General features: G+C 46.4%; 1 protein-coding gene and 1 pseudogene across 1 annotated transcript; both read left to right on the plus strand.

Moving 5' to 3' along the window:
* The first annotated feature begins 5,796 nt into the window (after nucleotides 1-5,796).
* On the plus strand, nucleotides 5,797-8,700 carry LOC112269268 (pentatricopeptide repeat-containing protein At4g21065-like). The gene is made up of 2 exons (XM_024455626.1): nucleotides 5,797-8,217; nucleotides 8,403-8,700. Exon 1 carries the CDS (start codon nucleotides 6,188-6,190, stop codon nucleotides 8,150-8,152), a length of 1,965 nt encoding a protein of 654 aa, XP_024311394.1. The 5' UTR covers nucleotides 5,797-6,187; the 3' UTR covers nucleotides 8,153-8,217; nucleotides 8,403-8,700.
* Nucleotides 8,701-8,725: 25 nt separating this feature from the next.
* On the plus strand, nucleotides 8,726-14,169 carry LOC100821769 (annotated as a pseudogene).
* The last annotated feature ends 2,918 nt before the right edge of the window (nucleotides 14,170-17,087 follow it).

Genomic DNA, 17,087 nt, shown 5'->3' on the forward strand with positions numbered 1-17,087 from the left:
ACTTGCCTGAAGCATATACACCCATATTGCTGTGCTTTTTGAATACTAATCATGACAGGTGGGGAGGAGACTTCAGAACCGACAAGCGCCGAAGTACAGGCGAACTTCACCAAGCTTTTGGACGATCACATGCAGGACGTTGACAAACGCTTTAATGATACGATGGAACACCTCGAGTGCCTCGAAACATCTTTCACCAACAAGCTCGACGCCAAATTCCGAGAGTTGATGGCGCGCTTGCCACAACCAACCGCGACTCGGGATCCCCCTCTCCACGCATTCGTTGGGCGGGCACAGCGTGTTCCCGTTCACCAAGGTCAAACCTCGGCTGCTGCTGCTCGTGAGGAGCAACATGAGGAGTCTTACAGGGACAACGAGTCCGAGGGCGAGCGAGAGGACGAGGGGGAAGTTCTACCACAGACGCGTGGTCATCCACGCCCCTACATTCGCCACGCCGAGCCCGCATGTGCCGCCGGTACGTGATGATGACCATGTTGCGAAATTAAAATTGAATATACCTATGTTTGATGGTAGATATAATCCTGATGCATACCTTTCATGGGAATTAGAAGTACAACAACGTTTTACATGCTTAAATTATCCAGAGGATAGACGTGTTAGTGCTGCTACTTGTGAGTTCACTAGTTTTGCTTCCATCTGGTGGACTGAATATTGTCGTGTTAATTATGCTAATTCAGTCACTACTTGGGATGCTTTGAAATGGGCCATGCAAACTCGTTTTGTGCCACCATCATATCAGCGTACTTTGCTCAACAAATTAACACGTTTAGATCAGGGCAAAAATTCTGTAGAAGAGTACTATCAAGAATTACAAACTGGTATGATGCGTTATGGCATAGTGGAAGATAATGAAGCTTTACTTGCACGATTTTTCGGTGGGTTAAATAAGGAGATTCAGACCATTCTTAGATATAAGTCATACCATACTATAACCCGTTTGTTCCACCTTGCTTGCAGTGCTGAATGTGAAGTGCAGGATCGGAGAGAGGTGACCCGAACTAACTTTTCTGCAGGGCGTTCTACTTCTTGGAGAACATCGCCTTCGTCGTCACAGCCTGCTGCACCATCCACTTCCACGCCCACACTCACGCGAACTACAACTACTACATCGCCTCCTGTTGCCGCCAAGCGCGCCCCCGCTGGACCCGCACCAAGTTCTTCTTCATCCATGGCGTCTACGGGCAAAACCAGCCAGATTCAATGCCGCAAATGCAGCGGGCTTGGCCACTTTGCACGTGACTGCCCCTCCGCTCGTGTGATGATCGCTCTTGAGGACGGTGGTTATGATTCTGCCAGTGATTATGATGAGGACACTTTAGCTCTTCTTGCACATGAGGAGCAATGCGCTGCAGCAAACAAGGAGCACGATTCCCACTTTATGGCTGCCGAAGATGCTGAGAAATACCCAAGCTTAATTGCACAACGAGTTTTGAGTGCACAAGTGACGAAGGCCGAACCAAATCAGTGCCATAATTTGTTCCATACCAAGGGTGTGGTAAAAGATCGATGTGTTCGCATTATTATTGATGGTGGGAGCTGTAACAATTTGGCGAGTATGGAGATGGTGGAGAAGCTTTCTCTCACGACACGACCCCACCCTCGTCCGTACCACATTCAATGGTTTAACAACAGCGGCAAAGTTAAGGTAACACGTACTGCTCGTGTGCATTTTACTATTGCTGCATATGCTGATTATGTTGAGTGTGATGTTGTACCTATGCAAGCATGTGCTCTTTTACTTGGTAGAACATGGCAATTTGACACAAATTATGTACACCATGGTAGCACAAACCAATACTCTCTTGTTCATAATGATAAGCCAATTATGCTACTCCCTGTGTCTCCTGAAAGTATTTTAAAAGATGATCTTGCTAGAGCTAGCAGAGCACATAATGAGGAGAAAAAGTTGAGTGAAAATTAGATGGTTGCTAAGGAACTTATGCCTTCTAAAAGTACTTCCAAATCTGCACCTAAACATGCTAATGAAATTTGTTTGAAGAGTACGTGCTTGTTTGCTAGCAAATCTGATATTTCTGAAATTGATGTGAGTACTACCACATGTTATGCTATTGTTTGCACAGAGGTCCTATTTTCATTCGAGGAGATGCCTCCCTCTTTGCCACCTGCTATTGCTAACATTTTGCAGGAGTTTGTGGATGTTTTTCCACAAGATGTACCTCCAGGCCTGCCACCTATTCGCGGAATCGAGCATCAAATTGACTTAATTCCTGGAGCATCGCTGCCCAACCGTGCGCCATATCGTACCAACCCGGAGGAAACCAAAGAGATTCAGCGCCAAATTCAAGCACTACTCGACAAAGGTCACATTCGTGAGTCTCTTAGCCCTTGTGCTGTACCTATTATTTTGGTTCCAAAGAAAGATGGTTCATCGCGCATGTGTACTGATTGTCGTGCTATCAATAATATTACCATTCGTTACCGTCATCCTATACCACGATTAGATGATATGCTAGATGAATTGAGTGGCTCAACCATATTCTCTAAAGTTGATTTGCGTAGTGGTTACCACCAGATTCGTATGAAGTTAGGAGATGAATGAAAAACAACATTTAAAACAAAGTTCGGTTTATATGAGTGGTTAGTAATGCCTTTTGGTTTAACTAATGCTCCCAACACATTCATGCGATTAATGAATGAAGTTTTACGTGCTTTTATTGGGCGTTTTGTGGTGGTATACTTCGATGATATTCTTATTTATAGCACATCGTTAGAGGAACATTTGGATCATTTGCGTGCTGTTTTTAATGCTTTACGCGATGCACGTTTGTTTGGTAATCTCGAGAAGTGCACCTTCTGCACCGATCGAGTTGCTTTTCTTGGCTTTGTTGTGACAGCGCAGGGCATTGAAGTTGATCCCGCCAAGATTGAGGCCATTTCGAGTTGGCCTCCACCAAAAACGGTCACACAAGTGCGGAGTTTTCTTGGACTCGCGGGGTTCTATAGGTGCTTTGTCAAAGATTTCGGATCCATTGCTGCGCGCTGAACGAGCTTACAAAGAAAGATGTTCCCTGTGTTTGGGGTGATGCACAACAAGACGCTTTCATGTTGCTGAAAGACAGGTTAACTCATGCTCCTTTATTACAACTTCCTAATTTCAATAAGACATTTGAAGTTAAATGTGATGCTAGTGGTATTGGATTGGGAGGTGTATTGTTAAAAGAGGGGAAACCTGTGGCATATTGTAGTGAAAAACTAAGTGGACCAAGTCTGAATTATTCTACTTATGATAAAGAGTTGTATGCACTGGTTCGGACATTAGAAACTTGGCATTTCCTTATGTTATTAAACACAAAAAGGGTAAAGATAATGTTATTGCTGATGTTTTGTCACGCCGTTATATCATGTTATCTCAGCTTGATTTTTGCATTTTTTTAATCAAACAACAATATGCACATGATGTTGATTTTAAAGATGTATTGCAGAATTGTAAAGAAGGGAAAACTTGGAACAAATTCGTCCTCAATGATGGATTTGTGTTCCGTGCTAACAAACTATGTATTCCGGATAGTTCTGTCCGTCTTTTGTTGTTGCAAGAGGCGCATGGAGGAGGTTTAATGGGTCACTTTGGTGTGAAGAAAACGGAGGATATACTTGCTACACACTTCTTTTGGCCGCGGATGCGTAGGGATGTGGAGAGATTCGTTGCTCGTTGCACGACATGTCAAAAAGCTAAGTCACGCCTTAATCCACATGGTTTATATATGCCTCTTCCTGTTCCTAGTGTTCCTTGGGAGGATATTTCGATGGACTTTGTTTTAGGCTTGCCTCGTACACAGAAGGGGAGGGATAGTATTTTTGTTGTTGTGGATAGATTTTCAAAGATGGCACATTTTATTCCTTGTCACAAGAGTGATGCTACTGCACATGTTGCTGATTTGTTTTTTCGTGAAATTGTTCGTTTGCATGGCGTGCCAAATACTATTGTTTTAGATCGTGATACCAAGTTTCTTAGTCACTTTTGGAGATGTTTATGGGCTAAGTTGGGGACTAAATTGCTGTTCAGTACTACATGTCATCCCCAAACTGCTCCTCGAAGCCTTTCCTAACATAGGATTAAGTCGTACCCGCAGGGTCGACCGAACCTATTCAAAAAATATCGACGTGTCAACTTCTCCAAGTCTACGGCGACCTTCGCTATAAGGTCGGCGTACACGCCCTACTTTTATACACGCACTTGTGCCATCAAGCATTGGCAGCCCTTACTCTAATTGTTGTCGAGAACAACAACAGTGGCGCCGATGGTGGGGAACCCTCGCCGCAATTGAAGATTTAATGGCCCCGACGAATCCTAGTACATCGGGTGGCCGACTTGCCGTGAAATCTGCATAGTTGCAAACAAAGAAAGCAAGCGCCTCGGGGGCTCCCGAGGAAGAAGGAATCCTCACCAATCCAGACGCCGCCGCAAGCATGGTCGCTACGACAGAAGTCGTGGTCGCACCTCTGCTCCTGGACGTCCCGGAAGGAACCGAGGTGATCGAAACCGTCGTAGGCGGTCCCTCGACACTCACCGACGTGGTGGCAAGGATTGGCGAGCTGCCTATGGTTGCCGCCCCCGCAGGGGATACGGAACTCGGCATGCCTCGCTCGATGGGCTTCGCGCCACCTTCCCTACAACCGGTAGTGACCTTGCCCTCGAAACCTACAAGAGGAAACAATGTGGCGTCAGGAGAATCTGCGCCAGAAAACCAAGGAGTTCCGGCTTACGACCCCTCCAACCCGGGCCTGCCTCCGCTGGCGCTCGCCGCGATCGCCCATGAAGCTCCTTGGTATCATCCTTATTGGGGGCTTCCGTCAAATGGCGCTCCCCAAGTCGCGCATGCTCGACACCAACCTCACTTGGTGAACACTCCGCAAGCGCCCCTTGCTCCCCCCGCCGGGGTCGAGCAAGGTGGCAACCAAATACCACCTCAAGCTGCGCCTCACTGGGAGCGAGACCCCAGCGTGCATGGGAACGAGCAAATGGCGAAGTCCGGAGCCCGTGCCGGCTGCGTAGAAATTCCCGTCGACGCTCCGACCCCCCAAGAAAACGCTGAGATCATTCTCCAAGCGACCCTTCTAGCAAAGAAAGCGACTCCGATGAGGGAGGACCTCGCCGCCAAAGAAACCGGAAGAACCGGCCGACCTGTAACCCGCTTACACGAGAGATCCAAGACGCGCCTTTTCCACCGAGGTTCAAGCCGCCTACGATACGGTCGTACGACGGGGAGTCAAATCCTCTTCAGTTCCTGGATGTCTACTCCACCGCCATACGGGCCGCCGGGGGAGGACCTGTCGAGATGTGCAACCTCTTTCCGTCCGCGCTCACTGGGATGACGCAAACTTGGTTTTATAACCTGCGGAAGAACTCACGCCATTTTTCCAAGATTAGGGTTTTCGGACGGGTCAGATACCTTAACTGGTCGGGTTAGGTAGAAAATGACGTGGCATCGAAATGGGTCAGAAAAAATGACGTGGCATCTGATTGCCCATATGATCATAAAGGAGACAGATGCAGGGGTTGGTTGAACGCCGCTCCTCTCGCCAACATTGGCAGCAACTTGTCGCCAGAGAGCACTTTGTTGATAGGAGGTCACTAGCTTCGCTCCCCGTTCTTCGCGCCACGGGTCGGTCACCAGCCCATCCATCGTGTAGCTACGACTGGTATCGCTCATGGCACGACCTGACGGTTTTAGCCAATCCAATGCCTCGCATGGTTTTGGCCTTTTGGGAAGCAGGGATCTCCGCGTTTCTCATCTCCACCGTGACAATGCCCCGCCTCGACTGCCGCTTCTCCACAACCACCGTCTGCTCTTCCAGCTCCACGTACTTAGAGCATCTCCAAGAGCTTTCCTATATTTGCTTTCCCAAAACCTATTCAAGGATTTCACTTCCTCTCCAAAAGATTTCTCAGATCTCATTTCCTATGTCTCATCGAGATTCCGAAAAGAGAAATTAAGAGCCGATTTGCCTCTCCCTCCCTGATTTCCTTTCTCCGTCTCACCTCAGATCGATATGGGGAATCGTCATCCTGGTGTTCAATATTGGAATTCCGAACTCCATTTGGGGGACGGCTAGGGACGGGGAATAGGATGAGATATCTGTTCGAGGGTCTTTTTTTTAAAAATCCTCAAATTTAACCGTAGTGAGTGGCGTTGAAGATGCTCTTATGGCAGCCGGCTCGCCAGTGTCACCCCCTACGCGCTACGCGGTCCAGACAATGCTTCCCTCCATCCTTTCAAAATCAAGAAACGAGCCGTTACTAGCCCGAGATCGCCGCCGTCTCTGTCGCCTCCTCTGCTCTTCCCTCCGCACAGCTACAGATCTCCAACTCACCAACGCCGCCGCTGCAGCATCATCACCTCCAAGTTCCAACTCCCACATCGCTTCTTCCCCTAATTCCTACCACCACTACACCTCTGTTCTCCAATCCTGCGTCGCATCGCGTTCCCTTGGCACCGGCAGGCAGCTCCATGGTAGGCTCCTCGTGTCGGGCCTCGGCCCTGACACTGTCTTGGCTACCAAGCTCGTTGATCTGTATGCTGCATGCGGCCTTGTGGGGCACGCCCGCCGCCTGTTCGACGGAATGCCAAAACGGAACGTGTTCCTGTGGAACGTGCTGATCAGGGCCTACGCGCGGGATGGGCCCCACGAGGTTGCGATTCAGCTTTACCGGGGGATGGTGGATTATGGTGTGGAGCCGGATAACTTCACGTACCCGCTGGCGCTCAAGGCGTGCGCTGCCCTACTGGACTTGGAGACTGGGAGGGAGGTGCATGAGCGCGTTTTGGGCACGCATTGGGGTGAGGACATGTTTGTGTGCGCCGGTCTTGTTGACATGTATGCCAAGTGCGGTTGTGTGGATGATGCTCGAGCGGTATTTGATAGGATCAGGGTGAGAGATTCTGTGGTGTGGAATTCGATGATTGCTGCATATGGGCAGAATGGGCGGCCCATGGAGGCTCTTTCATTGTGCCGAGACATGGCTGCCAATGGTGTGGGGCCGACAATTGCTACTCTGGTAAGTACAATTTCAGCAGCGGCTGATGCGGCTGCTCTGCCTAGAGGGAGAGAGTTGCATGGATTTGGTTGGAGGAGGGGGTTTGATAGGCAGGATAAACTGAAAACTTCCCTTGTGGACATGTATGCCAAAAGCGGGTGGGTTCAGGTGGCTCGCGTTCTTTTTGAGCAACTCATGAAGAGGGAGCTTGTTTCTTGGAATGCCATGATATGTGGATACGGGATGCATGGTCATTTTGATGAAGCGCTCAAACTTTTTAACAAAATGAGAGTTGAGGCCCAAGTGACTCCTGACAACATCACTTTTGTTGGAGTTTTATCTGCCTGCAACCATGGAGGGATGGTAAAAGAAGCAAAAGAATTTTTTGGACTGATGGTGGATGTGTACTCCATCAAGCCAACAGTGCAGCATTTCACTTGCCTTGTAGATGTTCTTGGCCACGCAGGTAGGTTTGAGGAGGCATATGATCTCATTAAGGGGATGCCCATGCAACCGGATTCAGGGATATGGGGTGCGCTTCTCAATGGTTGTAAGATCCACAAAAATGTTGAACTAGGTGAGCTAGCCCTGCAGAAGTTGATTGAGCTTGAGCCTGAAGATGCTGGTAATTATGTGCTTCTATCAAATATATATGCTCAGTCTGGGAAATGGGAAAAGGCTGCAAGGGTGAGGAAGCTAATGACCAATAGAGGCCTGAAAAAAATAATTGGTTGCAGTTGGATTGAGTTGAAAGGGAAAACACACGGATTTCTTGTTGGGGATGCATCTCATCCTAGATCAGCTGAAATTTATGAAGAGTTAGAGAGATTGGAAGGTCTCATGAGTGATGCTGGATATATGCCTGATACCATGCCAGTTTTCCATGATGTGGGAGATGATGAAAAGAGGAACATGATGAGGAGCCACAGTGAGAGACTGGCCATTGCATTTGGGCTCATTAGTACACCTTCTGGGACAAAGCTTCTTGTGACTAAGAATCTTAGAGTTTGCGAGGACTGCCATGTTGTCATCAAGCTGATTTCACAAATTGTGCAGCGCGAAATCATCATAAGAGATGTTAATCGTTACCATCACTTTGTAAATGGTGAATGCTCTTGCAAAGACTACTGGTAACTGCTATTATATGACGTACGTGAACTACCATTTTCATTAGGAGCCACCCCTGCGGATAGGCGGAGGTACGCTTGCTCAGCCCTCCTTTAAACCTTAGTTGAATTTGGAAATTTAGTGGGGGTGGTCCTAAGACTTTATATGGCAGAAGATAGTCCTGTCAGAAACAGTACTGTTTATCATTAAAAACATAGCTCATTGTTGACAAATTCAAACGTGACGGGAGATCTGCAACTGTCTATTTCTATGTCAGGGTTCATTGCAATGTTGTTCTATGAGACAAGTTAGGCTGCTAACTAGGCCAGCAGCAAGTTGTAAAACACAAAGGTGGTGACTTTGATATGGTTGTAAATGGTCATCTAGTTCTCCATTGGTCTCGTAACTTTAATCCCTATCAGGAGCAGGAGGTGTACACAAACTCAAGATTGGCCTTTATCGTTTCTACTTGGTTGCTTTCTAGAGCCACACTTAAGCATGATGTAATGGGGAGAAGGTACAGTTGTAATTTTCCATGCTGACAAAATTTATTGCCAGAGCTGAGTTTTATGCCCTGATACCTATTGAAAGGTTTGTTAGGAACCTGTTATGCCACTTGCATTGCTTTCTGTGAAAATGATGGTCAACACTTCATGGATAAATTAGGAATTGATGATGAATATAACAATGAGAAATTGATGGATGCAATTGCACTATCCTACAAGGACACAAGGTATAGTATTTTTTGTGTATGTCGTGTTCGATCTATTCTTTTGCATGTCTTTATATTCTTCTCTCAATAATCGAAAATGCCTATCTTACTGTTTGCTATAGAGGTTGAAGAAGTAACCTTTGTCAAGTCTGAAGTGAAGTCCCTTGGCCTTTTTTCCATGTTGCATATGCTGTCAAGGAGTGTAACTAAGAGTTATTCCAAAATAGCGCAATGGACGAGGCTGGTTACAGAAGGTCAGAATTTCTGTTGCATGTTGACATTCTTTTGTTTGTTCTCCTGACTTGTCAGCAGGGGTTTATCGTCATTTGAAGAAACAAATCCGGCTTTGGTATTTGTTGATCTTTCTGCATTCTGTCATGTGGGGCAGACACTATGGGCTCCAGGCCCAAGCCAGGAGGGGTCCGTCACAACAGAGGCTTAGCCTCATTATGTCCTTAGTTACTTCATTGTCAAGTTAGGGACTTTCTTTCCAAAAGACAAGTTAGGATAGGTCTCTAAGTTAGGGAGGTTATGATTATGATCCCATTTGTGGATAAAGTTGAGTCGTCCTATATAAAGGGACTATTGTGTGATCTTTTCTTGAAGAAACCCATAAACACAAAAAGAGAGACTTACTCCAAACCTATGTCTCTCAGACACCCATCGCAGGCCCCAAGGCCAAACAAACCTCCACGCCCCAGAACTCCCACCTTTCACGTATATCTTCTGTGAAACCTAACCTGTGACATGTTCATCCTTAATAATGAAAACTTCACAGATGAGAAAAGTCTTCATCTGAATTCTTTTTGGTTTGCTAAGCTGTTCTGCACCAATCCCCTCTTTCTTTAGGATGGCAATATTTGCAAGAAGAATGTTGGTACTGTGAAATGAGAAACTGAGAACCTGGAATTTTGTTTCTCGAACCCACACCTAAGTTGTGAGTCATTTCCAGTAAAGTTGTGAGATAGCAAACTCTTACAGCAGCCAGCCAAAACTAGAAAAGGAAAAGGAACCCAAACAGCCAAAGAAAACTAAGAGTGCTACAAAATCAGAACTTGGAGAAGTTAGCATGGTTCTGCACTATAAAAGATAAAATCGTCATCTTTTCAAATTTCTTTCTGCACTTCTTTTATATCTAGTGCATTAGTTTGAAATCTTTGTTTGCATAAAAAACATAAATACCAAACTTCTATTTTGGGGTACTAAGACACCACTGAACTGCCAAAATGCCACACTGCAACTTTGTATAAGCTATGGCACATACGGATGAGGTGCATGTCAAGTTGTTTATGCAAGAAAATATACTCCCTCCGTTCCTAAATACTTGTCGCTGTTTTAGTGCAAACTACGTATTAGCAATGTCAAACGGAGTTAATTTTCTGACAATTGGTAGTTTATCTCAACCACGTGCACCTGAGTCAATACGTCTAGCGATGTACAGATGCAAAGATCCTCAGGAATCTGAGGCAGGCCATATACAACAGTACTTGTCAATATAATTTTTTACCTCTGAGAACAATCCATTCATCAAGCAATTGCGGACAATCATCAAGATGAATTAGGCACAAATTGGTTTTAGTCGTAATGAATTTCTTTGAGTTACAAATGAAAATTCTGTTTGCCATAGCAGGCTAGATGAAGCCAAGCCACGTTAAATGATGAAAGCCCATCTCCAGACTGAGCCTGAGGATAACTAGCAAAAGGTAGGCAAGAAACCAAAAAATTTCAAGGAAGCAAGAAGAATTAGGTAATAAACATACAGAGGCTCTGATGCCTGTAGTGATAGTTAAGTTAAACTAGCATTTACCATCTAGAGAATAGTCTAGAGTAAGACAAAATCTTTGTTATTACATCAACTTGGCGTATGCATGCATCATAGCAGCTGAAGGTGGGAATATTATGTGGTAGCAAATTAAAATAAAATAGAAATTGATCAGTGTGTGGAGAATTGCACATAGTACTGCATAAGTTTTCAAGATCCAATAGATTGGTTACTATTGGTATACGCCTCATACTTGCCATTGCGGCAACGATTCTGGAACTGTGACTCATTATGCATTACCTCAAATAAGAATTATAAGATCCTCATTTGATTACGTGAACACGCAATATTTACTGTTTTACGTCCATTTTGAAACTGATACCTGTTTGTGGCTCTCTTGCAATAGTTTTATCTACATGCCATAGTAGTTTACTAAAACATGCTTGTGCTTTAAAAATATTTCTCCTACAAAATGGAAATACCTGTCTTGTAAATTTTGCTTATGTGATCATGAGGATCTACACAAATGTTTTACTCTACCAGAGTACTATTTGTCTCGATTGTGTTTAGTAGGTTGCATGCTTCACAAATTTGATCTTTCCTGTCGATGCGCTGGTCATGAGAAATGTAGGACATGGCCCCCACACACCAGCATGGGTCACCCTCAGGTTCATTCAAAATTGAGTGTATGTTAACATCATGGTATAATCACAATACTGTTTGCTGAATTGAAATGAATAGAACTGAAAATATTGTAGGATTTCTTTGGGGGTCAGCTACCCACTACATTCGCTAAAGGTTAAGCCATTACATCGGTTTGCACTTAAGCATGCTGCATGCACAGGTTATCACTATCTCATTTTTTCCTCTTCAACCAAAATTGAATCATACACCTGGCACCAGAGGATCAAGACAGAGATTAACAAGGTGCCGTGTAGATTGGGTTTGGCGGTGGAATAATGGTAGATACTTGACAGGACTTCTGCTAAGCTAGTCAGCCGTCTCCTTTGACCTGGTGATGTAGAGACAGACTGGATTTGTGTGGCGTCGGTATCGGCACATAGTGCAGTTTGCTCCACCATGCAACTTGCTCCTTGCCGGTGCCTGTCCTAGTCTCCGTCCATTCCTGAGGGGGAATACTTCATGTTGACTCCATGCTACTAGTACTAATTTATCTCCATATATTTTTTGCTTGCCGAAATCCTTGCATGAATAATCTGTATTGCCTTACAATCTTGGAAGCAAGACTTATCAGCTCTGACATGGATGCCATCCTTTACAGTTGCAATCCCATGGCTTTGCCTCGTTGGTGCCTACTCCTTATCATCGTCGTCGTTGTCTTCCCCCCACAAGTGTTCTCCCAGCTCACCAACATCTGCGGGACCAAGGCCAATGGCAGGTACGCCTGCCCTGACTGCTCCACCTCTACTACGGCCACCTTAAACCATAGCGCCGGCTTTGAAGCCAACCTCCTCCGGCTCCGGGCATCTCTCCAACAAATGGCCGCTGCCAACGCCAGCTTCCTAAACGCCACGTTCGCCACTGGCAGCGGCGACACGGAAGACACCATCTACGGCCTTGCCATGTGCTTCGCTGACACCGAGCGGCCTGACTGCGCCCCCTGCCTCACCGATGCAGCAGCTGAGCTGGCCGGGACCCGGTGCGCAGGTCGCAGGGACATGATCATCTGGTACGTGCACTGCCTGGTGCGCTACGACGATGACGCCTTCTTTGGCACAGCGGACATATCACCGGCCCAGCGGTTTGACGTGCCCAACCCCAACAACTTCTCCGACTCCGCACGCCTGGGCATGGTGCGCCAGAGGCTGGCTGCGCGGGTGCTCGCTGCTGCGGCGACCTCGACCCTGTGGTTTGCCTTTGATGCCGAGGAGGTCGCCGCGAACGCCACGCTGCACGGGCTGGCACAGTGCACCCTTGACCTGCCTGCCGAGGAGTGCAACCGGTGCTTGGCGTCGCATATGGCCTGGCTCACCGGATGCTGCGCGGACATGGATGGCGTCCGCCTCAACGGTCCGAGCTGCTACGTACGCTACGAGTTCATGGGCTTCGTCCCCAGCATGTCGCCGTCAATGGCGCCGCTCCTACCTCCAGCTCCGGCGTCTGTGCCAGGGATTACTCCCCCGGAGCGGAAGAAGAAGGCTAGGATTTACATACTAGCTGGCACCCTAGTGCACTGCTGTGCGTCATTCTTCTCGTTGCATTCCTTTGCTGCAAGAATGAGCGCCATGGCTCACTTCCTCCCATGCCCTGGAAGAACTGGAAGTGGAAGAGAGACACGCCAACGATCGAATCCTTCCTGCGGCGGCAACATCCGAGGAGGTACAGCTTCTCGCAAGTGAAACGGATGACAAAATCTTTCGCGCACAAGCTCGGCCAAGGCGGCAACGGAGTGGTCTACAAAGGCACCCTCCCAGAGCCAGACAGCCGTGAGATCGCTGTGAAGATGCTCAAGGACGCCAAGGACATCGACGGCGAGGACTTCATGAACGAGGTCGCCAGCATCAGCAGAACCTCCCATGTCAACGTCGTCACGCTGCTGGGGTTCTGCTTGCAGGGGAGATCAAAACGGGGCCTCATCTACGAGTTCATGCCCAATGGCTCGCTGGAAAGACACACTTTTGGGCAAGCCATGGAGCATTCACTCCACTGGGAGACGCTGTTCGACATCGCCCTCGGCATCGCGCGAGGTCTGGAGTACCTGCACCGGGGCTGCAATGCGCACATTGTGCATTTCGATATCAAGCCTCACAACATCCTCCTGGACCAGGACCTCCGGCCTAAGATCTCCGATTTTGGACTAGCCAAGCTGTGCCCCCAGAAAGAGAGCACCATCAATGTGTCCATCACCGGAGCCTGGGGCACGATTGGGTACATCACGCCTGAGGTATTTGCCAGGGGTGTAGGAGCAGTCACCAGCAAGTCCGACGTCTACAGCTATGGCATGATGCTTCTTGAGATGTCTGGTGCAAGGAGAAGCATCGACGACGTTGCTGGTTCAGAGACAAGTAGCAGCAGCAAGTATTTTCCCCAGTGTTTATATCAAGACTTGGATCAGTTCTGCGCAAGCGCTTGTGAGATCGATCGCGAGGCCACCAGTCTGGTAAGGAAGATGGTGTTGGTCGGGCTTTGGTGCGTGCAAATCTCTACTTCGGATCGACCTTCCATGACCAGAGTGGTGGAGATGCTGGAAAAGAGCACCGCAGAGCTTCAGCTGCCACCACAGTCAGGCTAATGAATTCTTTGAAACTGAAGATGGTGTTGTGTCCTTCCTCTGAATTCACACCTTAGATTCTGAATTGCATGTAGGAGTGCCTTTGATGTATACGGAGTATTTCTCTACTTATTCTTTATATATGTAGATATCTAACTATGGCTATGCTATTATCCGCACACAAGTCGCAACAATGACTTCCCAATTCCCATACATGTTTGTAAGCTCGTTTTCATGAAATAGATGTCGCTGTATACATGTAAAATGAGTTCAGCTTAGTTACCAGGACATGCAGTTGTGGTTATTAACGCATAATAATGTAAATGTCTTAATTCTCATATTTAATCTTATGCATTCCGGCCACAAGATTGAATATGAGAGTTAAGCACCTCATCGCCATGTACTCAAAGCACAGCGGAGCAGTGTTAACCCTGATAGCTTGTTACTCCCTCCCATCAATATATATTAATTGTCACAAGTTTACCCAAATATGGATGTATCTATGACTAAAAAGTGTCTAGATACATGTAATATTTCGTAAATTAATTAGGATAGGAGGGAGTAATAATATTGTGATTATTTAATACGATACCATATTAAATGACTTTGATTACATGTATCTAGATGTTTTTTAGGCATAGATACATCCGTATTTAGACAAATTTGAGTCACTTCATATGATGGGATGGAGGGAGTACTATAGTAACTAACCAGTCTAGTCGGTGATGAGTTTATTGGTCTGGTGGTTGTATAGAGGGCGTATCGTAGGTCATGTGTAACAGCTAAGTTCTACTCCCTCCGTCCAAGGATGTCTCAATTTTGACTAAATTTAAATGCATCTATACACTAAGTGACATCTAGATACATTCAAATTTTGAGAAATTTGAGACATTTTTTGTTGAACGGAGGGAGTATGTCTCGCGTTGTGCTATTAGCGAGAATGTTAGAGGCAGAAGAATTAGATTGGACCTACCGATGCGGGGAGGGATCTCTCTGCATCCTTCATACCTAGGCAATTTTGTTTCATATTGTCGTTGTGTAGGATAAGTCGAGTGCTAGACTACAGCAGATGTGTGCCAATTAGATTTCCATAAGCTATAATAGACATCGATAAAAGGAGAAGGAAAGAGAAAATGAATGTTGAGTTTATGTCGAATATGTGTGTAGGTTACAATTGGACTTGCTAGTAACGGAAGGTTAGGTGTTGGAATTGAACACTTGTAATTCGGACTTAATATATAAAGTCGCCGCGGGGTAAGCAAATAGACTAGAAATTGATAGGCATAGACACATAACGGGGGTCCACTGGGATGCACGGGCCACAATCCTCGATAGCTTTGTCGATGTGCTTGAATTATGTCGATTTAGGTTTTGCAAAGACGAGCGTCAGCTGTTCCTTGTTTTTTTCACAATAGTTATGGACGCATGCAAGATGCAAAAGATGGAGCTAGTGTCGACTTCAAAGGTCCTTGAGGTAACTTTTAATTTTGTTATGTCTGTTTGATCAAATGTACTTCAGTTAATTAAACAAATAATGCCAGGCCGTTTACTTAATCCTTCGTTTTAGCGGCAGTGAAAACTTGTGTTTTTTGCTTAGTCGACTTCTTGTCCCCTTGTGGTTTTTCCTACGAAAATCAAAATATTCCATCGAATTCAACTTTGAAAAGTAGCACTATGGCAATATGTTGAGTTTTCTAGAGCTTTGTGCAAAACCTGCCGCCGGCCCCTCTAGTGCAAGGAAAAAGAAAATAATACGAACGGGAGAACACCGTAGCATCACAATTTTTCTGAGAAAGTGTTTCCGGAAAAACTACTCCCTCCGTCCAACAAAAGAAATCTCAAGTTTGTCAAAATTTGGATGTATCTAGATATGACTTAGTGTATAGATGCATTCAAATTTGATCAAAGTTGAGACATCCTTTGTTGGACGCAGGGAGTATGTTGTATTCGGGGATGGGCATATTAACCAAGCACTGATGTACCGAAACCGGAAAATTCGGTCTTAAGTGGTTAGCTATATTTTAAAAAGGAATTTATCTTGGTTAGGAACTCCTGTTTGGTAACAGAGTTTTTGAGATGTTTTTTAGGTATAAATCACTCCAAATTGAAAAAACAGTACAAACCTCAAATGGTTGTTTGGTAGGAAGGGCTTGGAGATGATTATTCCTAGTTTTCCCAACAAAACATTCCATTTTTTAACCAAATTAAAACACTTCTCAAACTAGTGTTTTTTAGAAAAACACTAGTGTTTTGGGTGAACACCCAAAACCCTCAAAATACCAAAACACTAGTGACTAAAAAAATACACTAACACCAGTGTCTCAGTCGTCATAACCGAGAGGACCAAACCAAGTAACCGAGTGTTTTTTCCGGGGGAACTAACCGAGTATTTTTAGATTTTTTTTAGAGGACCTAGTTTTTTTTGGCCCAGTTTTCTTTACAACGTCCAAAAGTACCCCCCCTCCCCTGAGTCCAACTACTAGCACGTCGATCCCGATAGTCTGATACGTCTTTACCCGTAGACAGGTCGCCACTATACCTGGCTATCGGGCTAGCCCGACCCCAGATAAACGGCCCGTCGATCCCGATAGTTTGATTCTTGGGCATTTAGGACATCGGTGTATGTGGGATCTGTGTAGTTTAGGCCGTAATCTGTGAGTGGGAAGTCGTATGAATTGGGATTGTTTGGATCATATGGTGGATTTGGAGGAATGGGAGTCAGACATGTTTGAGAGAGGAGTGGTTTGAGTGTGAAAATCCTCCATATGAAATGTCCTATTTATAGGTAAAATTCGGCCAAAATAGGGGCTAAATTTGAAAAAAAAGCACAAATGGGTTTCCAAAGCCCCCCTTAGCCCGACAGCCGACTGTTCACCCCGCGCAACCAACCAGCGAACGGCACGTGCCCTCCGCGCCCCCTCTCCGGACCGTTGTTTCCCTGTTCCCGCACGCCCCGCACCAATCAGGCGTCGCCCCGTGCCCTCCGTGCCCCACTCCCTGACGCCCCGCGCCTAACCGGGCCTCGCGCGCCTCATTTTCTTAATCGGGCCGCCTCGCCTGCACAGTTAATCGGGCCGCCGCGCTTGCCGGGCGTTGCGTGCCGTGTCGGGCTTCGTCAGGCCAGCTGTTATCGGGTCGTGTCAGGCTAGCCGTCAGGTCTCGGTCGGAAGCTCTGGCGCCGCACAGGCCGTGCTTCGGGCTGGCACGGCCCGTTTAACTTTGTGCCGGCACAATTCTGCTGGGTTTTCCGGGCTTT

This window comes from Brachypodium distachyon, chromosome 1, assembly GCF_000005505.3.
Source record: "Brachypodium distachyon strain Bd21 chromosome 1, Brachypodium_distachyon_v3.0, whole genome shotgun sequence".
In the NCBI taxonomy this organism is placed as follows: Eukaryota; Viridiplantae; Streptophyta; class Magnoliopsida; order Poales; family Poaceae; genus Brachypodium; species Brachypodium distachyon.